Genomic DNA, 8,509 nt, shown 5'->3' on the forward strand with positions numbered 1-8,509 from the left:
AATGCGTGAATTCATCACCTGCCAGAAAAAGATGAATATGCAGTGGTGCCCAAACTAGAAATGTATGTGTTCCCGATGTAACACTAAAAAAGCTTTTGTTTAAGAAAGGGCTGCAGGTTGTGCAAAATGGCTTATTTTAACTCAAGTATTTTTCTCGTGGACTAAGTGGGTCATGGGAATAAAAGTGGGACAGAGACTTCATTTCTAATGGTCCAGCAGTAGCAGAGAGGTCATTGCCATTAGAAGGCTGCTTGTGATCCCAGTGAAAGTGCTTTTCGATGGACTTTGACCAGTTGTTAATAAACAGCTATTTGCAACCCCTGAATTACTGTGACAAAAATATTTGTCACTTTTATGCCAACAGACTTGAGTGCGGAGCACACAGCTTCGACCTGGGCCACACTGCGACGCTGGTGTGGCTGCTGCCTTACTGCTGCCCGGCCAGGGGGCAGAGGGGCAGGTGTACATCTTCTATACATTCATCAAAGAGCTAATGAAAACTATAATTTTTAAAAAAGTTATGAAAATCACATTGTTATGTAAAAGTATATAATCTTATGCTACAGTATTGTGTTTATATATAGCTTTTTATTTGTATCTATTGTGTATATTTATTAATACCACCAAACGCTTTTACCCCCTGCATGGTGAGTTCTGCAGAGCCCCAGGTGTCAGCAGTTCTGCCTTCAGGCTGCCCCATCCCAAGATTGTTGCCTCTAGTGCTTGCGCTGGACAATCTGTCTTTTAAAAACCAAAAGAGTTTATTCTGACATAAGAAACAAAGTAAAACAAAAAATGGGGATTAAATACAACAGAGACGATGTTTTATTTAAAGCTTTATCATTCACTGAAGATAACCCGAGAGGACTGACCTCTCGCCAATGCCCAGCAGTGCAGGCGTGTGCTCCGCTGCCACTCCCACCCCCAAACCAGGCTCGCTCCTCAGAGACGACCCTTTCAGTACTTGTACAATTCTTTTGGTTTTTACATTCATGGATTTATTTTTTTTTGAGCTGTGGCTGCACCAGATCAAGGGGATCAATCCACTTTAGAGGCAGCAGCTCTGTTGTTAGTCTCCAACACTTTCCAAGTGCCATTTTGAAGAGGGACTGATCTTCAACTAGTTGTCTCCTCTTTCTGTCCACTTGCCATACACAGAGAAACCTCCCACCCACAATAACTTAGTCCATATACTGTTTTAAGGACTTAATTGCCAGTGGTACTAATAATTTTACTTTTTAAAGAAAAACTTTCAGGTGGACCATTTTAACCATGACTGTGTGTTACAGACACAATTACTCCAGTCTGCTCTGTGTTAGGTTGGAAGCTGATAAAATAGCCTAGTATCAGAAGGTATCTTGACAAATGGTTTTCAATGACTTAGTGAAAGAAGAGGTTGTATTACAGACTTTCTAACAGGTGGGCAAAAAAGAAGCGATCAGGTTGGACATCTATTAATATTGCAGGCTCTAAGTATTTTAATGTTCCTTCTCTCCATCATCCTAACAGGGCAGAATAAGCTGCACGGGCAGGCTGATGGTTCAAGCTGTAAATCAAAGAGGCCGCAGTCCTTGGTCACCCTCTGGTCAGCCTCATATCAGAAGGTACTCGATGCTTTGCTTTTTCTTTTTTTTTTTTTCCTTTTAATAGTAAGTGTTTTGCAAAATTATGATGATAAGATAAAGAATGTGAAGAGTGTAAGCTAAAGGTCTGGCATTTGGGAAGAAATGTGACCTCTGCTGTCTAAAAATTTCTGCACAGCTTGCGCGCTCCGAAGTATAAGCAACCTCTGAAATGACACGATTTTCAAGTATGTTTAATTTTGCCTGTCTCCTTCTCCTTTCTTGGCGATGTTCACTAATTACTCCTTGTCTCAAAGGAAGGACCTTGTCACTTAGATGTTTTTTTAAAACATCTCACCTGACTAGAAATCTACCAGGAACCCCGACTTCCTGCAGCTTTTAATAGGTATTCATTTAAAGAAACAGCAGAAATAGCTGCATGCCAAATAAGTTTATTAGATTTACATTAGAAATAGTTCAGTATTTCAGTGATTTCAGTTCAGGCTCTTAGAAGGAATTATGAGTCAGAAATAAAGTATTAAACTTATCTTTGGTGAGTTTACTATTATTCACATATGAAGCTTTGGTTTATGGTTTTGGACCATATAAGGGCATTTTCCCTTCAATTACTTCGTTTTCATTACTTAAAGCATTTATGAGGCTATTTAGCATAGCTTAGATAGCTTTCGATGATACAAAAAAATTCATTTTGCTTACCCAGACAGAATCGCTTTCAAGGGAATGAGGGCTCCGGTTCCGGATTCTGCTGTGATGGGGCATGTGTTTTGCTTAATGGTCACAATGGCCACAGAATCCCAGTATTGCCCAATATGTCGAACAGGTGTAACTAAATACAGTCAATGTGCAATAAAGAAATGATTCCTCTAACATTAGTAGCGGCAGTAGGATGTAATGTAAAATTGCTGCCCGCAAAACAGACTCCCTTACCCGCTCTGATAACGAGGAAGCATTAAGAAGCGAGGTTGGTTGTTTAAAAGATCTTATCAGCCTTATTCCTGCATGGAACAAATTGGGCTTCCCACAGTCCTGAGAGCATTTCCCACCATTCCCACCAGCTCTCACTGAGGCATCCCCCCCCAAATCCCCCCTAAGGCTTCATGTTTAGGCCTGTTAAGTCCAAAGCTCAGGCTGCTCATGGAGGGGGAATACCCTGCTATCGCTGCGCTCTGGGAACAGCCCACAAAAGCTGGGTCCATCTGGTGTGCGGTAAATGAGGCACTTGGCACCTGCAGATAATGGGTAAAAATGAAAGATCTCTGTTAATCCCTGAAGGGAGAAACTGCCATCAAGAGTCAGGTTTCAGCTGAATCAGTCAGTGCACGCAGGGTGAGAAAGGGGGGAACATCTTTAAAAACGGGGGCGGGAGAAAGGAAGGTAGGTATGGGTAAGAGAGCAGCGAGCAGCTGACACTTCGGCATCTTGCTGAAGGATAAAATGTGTGTGTGTGTGTCTCTGCGACAGGCAGAACCCTTGGGTACGAATGGGGGAGTCTCATCTTTCAATCGCTCCAAATACAATCGAAGGCCGAGGCTGTTTACGGCTGCTATTTTATTTTCCAATTGAGACAACCGCTCAAGCAGCCACTGTGTTTTGGTTGGTGGCCAGTAGAGTAATGAATTATAAATAAGATATTTTCATATAGCAGTTTAATTAAAACCAGGGCAATTACTGGGGATTCTTATTTCTTCTAAAATTACCGTACGTGAAGGGCTCATCCTGATACCTTTACTAACGGAAGGGCTGTTTCTGCTGAGGATTCAGCACGATACTGTTTCTGTTCAGTGACATTTCCCACCACTCCCATTGTCCCATTCTCCCAGAGACTGGTGGAATGCCGCCACATAAAACCTTCCTACGACAGACTCCCACCGTCGGCTTTTCCAATGTAACATACCACAATATTATATGTGCCCCATCTACTAAGAGACTTGTCACATGTATTGCATATAGTTTTGACAAGTAATACTCCTGTGGCATCACAGTATTATTTCTATAAGCTTTTTTGCTTGAGTGCAACAAAACCTTTTTTTGTTTTTTTTTTTTACAAGTGTAATTATTAGCTTAATGAACTTTATGACTTGTTACACTGTTGACAGGCTTTTCCTGAAGTATTTTTAATCTCTTACAGAATGTCTTCTGGCAGAACTCTGTTTTTTGTCATCTTCACTACATCACGGCCATTTTAAAACACTCTTTGTAGTTGTTATTTCATTTTTAATGTATTTTTCTGATATTTGCTTAGCTTGTAAACATTGCCTTCTTAGCATTACTTTGGAGGGAGGACAACTTTTGAATTGTCTGATGTATAGACAGCTTGGGCTCAGTCCCTTGGATGACATGGTGCTCAACACTGTAGCATCTAAGCTGTCTTGTGTGCGCTCCAGCCAGAGCCCCAAATAAAGAAATATTCCTATTTCCCCTGCTCTCAATTAGAGGATTAATTTGAACTTAATCTCCTTTAGCCCAAATTAGTGATGATTATCATATGGTCAGTCATAAAGTCTTCCCCAGCTTCTTGCTCGCTGAAATCCCTAGTGGGTTGCGCCACACCAGCCCATGGAGTCTCCCGTGGACACATTTAGCTCATGATGTCAGTGTTGCTGAAACTAATCTTTGCAATTTGATGCCCACATCACAACTCTGCAGAACCCACAACTAATGCGAGGTCATGCCAGTCTATTGCAATTTGCCGTTCCTAGACATCTGAAGTACTTGGCTCTACTCATTTCATTATTTCTTTAAAACCACAAAATAAGCCTAGTTTCACCTCTCAAGGTAAAGGCTTAAAAGTAGTCTGCAATTTTAGAGGTAAATTTACAAAGAGGTAAAAAGAAATGCATTATTCATTTCTGACTGTAAACAAAAGACCATGCCGATTTAGGTTTCCTTTCAAATGTGTAATTTGAAAATTTAGTTTTCATGATTCAAGAATGTACTAGCAGAAAAAAAAAAAAAGGTCACAAACTCCTAACCTTTTTGTTTTCCGTTTCATTTGGTGTAAATTTTTTTCCCCCAGTTTTGGCCAGTGCTGCTTTTTTATGCAGCTGCATCAGTGAGACGGTGGCTTTCAGAAGGCCTTTCACACTTCTGCGGTACGGCCTTGCAAGACATGAAGAGGCACTAGTTACTTGTGCTTTATGGGCATCTTATCAGCAGTATCTAAACAGGAAACATGATGTAACTACTACAAAGGCAGATTTTGCATGGGTTGCTTACACTGTGTAGCACTCGCTGAACTAGATACCATCGTTTCTAGTTGGGATTGCAGAACTAATTACCAAAAGATACGAGTAGAGTTGTTCTTGATTACTACGCATCTTCTGTCCCAGCTACATGCATATGAGGCACAGATGTCTGCAAAACTGGTTAGGAACGTGCCCGCTAGAGCACAGCATTGCTTGTGGGCTGTAATGCCACTGCGAGCTACTGAAGTAGCTTTAGGCATGTTCAAGTGGCAAAAACACTAAGTGCTTAAGACCCGGCCTTGGGCCCCTGAAGAGGTACATAAGCATTTCGCATGTGCAAAGATGTCCGTCTGTGTTCCCCATTTCAGTCTCCATTCCTACCTTAATAAGCAGCACGGGCTAGATTTCCCCCCTGCCCCCCATTTGCCTTTAGTTATAGCTGTGGGAAGCCTGTGATCATCATTAAAAAGTCAAAATTTATCTATTTATGGCAGATAATACTGTAGCAAAAGTGATGACTGGTCAATGCAAACAGAGCAATAATAGAGAGACGGGCAACAACACAGAAGTACAAAGTAAACCAAATTCAAGCAAACCTAATTAAACTTAACCTCAATGGACCACAGTGTGCAGCTAGAGTGCTTCTCTTCCATACGGTAGTACAGCATCTTGTTTTCCAAATCTAATTGCTGGGGGGGTTAAGCTTTTTTTTTTTTGGTTATTAATTATTTTAACCTAAAGAAATGCCCCTGGGCAGTAGAAAATGCAGCATAGCCACACATACTGCAGCATGGATACTGCAGACACTGGCTAAAACAGAAACAAAAGTTAACAGACAATGGAATTCAGAAAAGAAAATCTCACTGTATGGTGTCACTGATAAAGTTACCTTGGAGGCTATTTGAATAGCTCCCCTTCACTGCAACAGCACGTCACTGCAGGCAGCAGCTGGCTCCACAACGGAATCCGCTGGAACTTATCAGGCAAGGACAAAAACTGATCTAAAATTTTGTTTCCATTAATGTTTCGATTCGATTAATATGTCCTTGATCACTAAATCACACAAACGGAATAATGCAAATTTCAATTAGAAAAAAAATCCAGTTAAACAAGAAACCGCTTAGAAATAAGATTCAATAGATTAAATTAACAGGCAAGAACAGCCAGTGCTGAAAATGGATCAAATGATATTGTGTAAGCTCAAGGTGATTCATACTGTTTCTGGGGACAGGAGTTATTTTTCCTTCTTTTTATTTCTTAGTAAACTTTTTATAATACCTTTATGAAGAACAATTTAACGACCAAAGTTTTTCTTCCTATTGCTCGCGAATGAAATTCTCATTGTTTTGACACCACAATTCGGTGCCTTGAAAATGTTCAGGAATCTCTCAGACAAAAACTCTGTTAAATGTGGAAGAATATCCACAGCACCTTCTGCGTGGTCTTCAGTAGTGCAGAACAGGAGAAGATGAAAAATAAGCCTGATGGGAAAAGTCTCTTCTCAGCTGAGATGAGTTAGCTTTTAGCTGCTGTTATTTTCTGAAAAGTAAGCGTAGTTAACGACCAGTATATGCACCTTCTGGTGTAATCAGCAACAGTGAAGGGATTAAACACACGGGACACTAGAAATGGGGAACTGAAGCTATGTGCTAGGGCCTACGACCTTTATTTCTATTTCAGCGATTTAAAGACTAACTCTAAACAAAAATACTACCATGTATAAAGAAATTATTATTACAAGCAATTATTCTGTAGCAAGATTGTTTTCTAGATCATATTTTGCCACAACATGTGAATTAGATGAAAGTAATTACTAACTACAGTGTCATAACTGACTCGGTCTGAGCCAAATGCTACCCGAACCCGTGTATGTGTGTAAATACGGAGCGATTATGGTAAAGGTCAAAGAAGTGACTTAAACTTCAAAGCAGTCTTATAAGTGATTTTGGTTCTTCTGATTTAGCAGAGGGAAAAAAAAATAATTTACCTTTATTTCATGTTATTTTAAGACCACGATCTCGATCAAGGGACAGTGGTGATGAAAATGAACCAATTCAGGAAAGATTCTTCCGGCCTCATTTTCTGCAGGCTCCTGGAGACCTGACCGTTCAAGAAGGAAAACTCTGCAGAATGGACTGCAAGGCAAGTATCACACAAACATCAGCTAACTCAAAAAACAAGTTAGTTTATTTTTAAAGCTATTTTTACCTATCAGCAGCTTCAGTGACTGTTAATAAGTTAATTAATCTCACTGCTTATGGCCAATAAAAGTTTGCCTCCCCTCCAATGAAAGTGCTTCAGGCAAATCTTGCAGCTCACAATAAGGTGAGTTTCAGAATTCAGCTATGCTGGGGTGTGGAGGGGAGCAGCACACACCACAAAGACAGTGTGTTCTCCAGTTTAAGTCCTTTTCCTACTTGAGTTTCGATCCCCCATTAAAGTTTCAAACAATACAGTCTTGATTTATGACTTTGCCTAACAGAATTAATTAAGGCTTGGATGACTTCCGTTTACTTTATGCTGATATATTTGGGAGAAGCTATTTGTTTTCAAGCAGTACCCAGAGCAAAAGGCACGGCTTTCAAAAGCACAAGACTTGTTCACACAGACCAAGCATTACCCAGTGCAGGCGGTGCTGTCGCTAGGTTACACCTAGGTGGAATGGAACTTAGTGTTCAATAATTAGTCAGCTAACATCATTTTGTCTGCAGGTTTTCCAGTAGAAGTTAATCTAGAAAGGAGTATCTTCTCATTCCATGTGAAGAGCAAACAATAAAAAAAAAAAAGACAAAAGGTGTCACCCTGCCTTTTGTTTTGCAATGTATTATTATTTAGCTTCTAGCGTATCTGAACACTGATCTTTTTTCAGTCACGCCTATAAGACATCACGGAATTCAGGGAGTTGGCCAGAAAGTAAGTAAATTAATACAACTGAGTCAATGTGTAACTGAGGACAGAATTACATCTTTAAATCTTGTAGTACACCTGCAGCAGCAAACAAAACCAAACTTCTCTGAAGTAACAAGTCAGGACTCCTCCAGTGTTTTGTATGGCTAAGACAATTTCCCATTGTTGTGTTTACACTTAAGGTTAGTGGATTACCGACTCCAGACTTAAGCTGGCAACTTAATGGAAGACCAATTCGCCCCGATAGTTCTCACAAAATGTTGGTGCGTGAGAATGGCGTGCACTCCTTGATCATAGAACCAGTCACAGCCAGAGATGCTGGAATCTACACGTGTGTTGCCAGCAATCGAGCTGGGGAAAACACATTCAGCCTGGAGCTCATCGTTGCAGGTAACATCTTGCATCTCCACGCTAAGCTTCCACACTGAGCACTGTACGGATAACATGAGTAAGTGCCACCAAGTGAGATGGCTGAGGGGCGGGGGGTAAGAAAAGGAAACCCAGCAGTAACAGAACTACCGTATAGTTATAGATGGTACATTTATGTCATGTTGTGGCACAGGTTGACTGGAAAGTAACCTCTGTGCACATAGTTCAGAAAAGAGGGCTTTTGCCGCAGTTGAGGCCACAAACCTGACTATATTTTCTTGACTGGGGCTTTTAATGGCAATTTGTGCAGACCCAGATGCAGCAACGGGCAGCTAGTATGACGTGACTGGTGTGTTTCCCAGCGTATTAGATTAATGCCATTCCAACCTTCTGTAGAGCAGTTCCTTCTATAATTAAAAGCCCATCCTTTTATGGCGTATGAAGCAGCACTGTTTAACAAGCATT

At 40.7% G+C, this 8,509-nt stretch overlaps 1 protein-coding gene across 8 annotated transcripts in view; it reads left to right on the plus strand.

Moving 5' to 3' along the window:
- PALLD (palladin, cytoskeletal associated protein) overlaps positions 1 to 8,509 on the plus strand; it is a 198,649-nt gene that overhangs the window by 185,524 nt on the left and 4,616 nt on the right. For all 8 annotated transcript variants that reach the window (XM_074586951.1, XM_074586946.1, XM_074586952.1 and 5 more), the window contains 3 exons: positions 1,510 to 1,604; positions 6,778 to 6,910; positions 7,858 to 8,065. In XM_074586951.1, coding sequence (XP_074443052.1) covers positions 1,510 to 1,604; positions 6,778 to 6,910; positions 7,858 to 8,065 — 436 coding nt within the window. The remainder of the gene's footprint in view (positions 1 to 1,509; positions 1,605 to 6,777; positions 6,911 to 7,857; positions 8,066 to 8,509) is intronic.

The sequence above is a fragment of the Larus michahellis genome, chromosome 5, assembly GCF_964199755.1.
Source record: "Larus michahellis chromosome 5, bLarMic1.1, whole genome shotgun sequence".
Classification (NCBI taxonomy): domain Eukaryota; kingdom Metazoa; phylum Chordata; class Aves; order Charadriiformes; family Laridae; genus Larus; species Larus michahellis.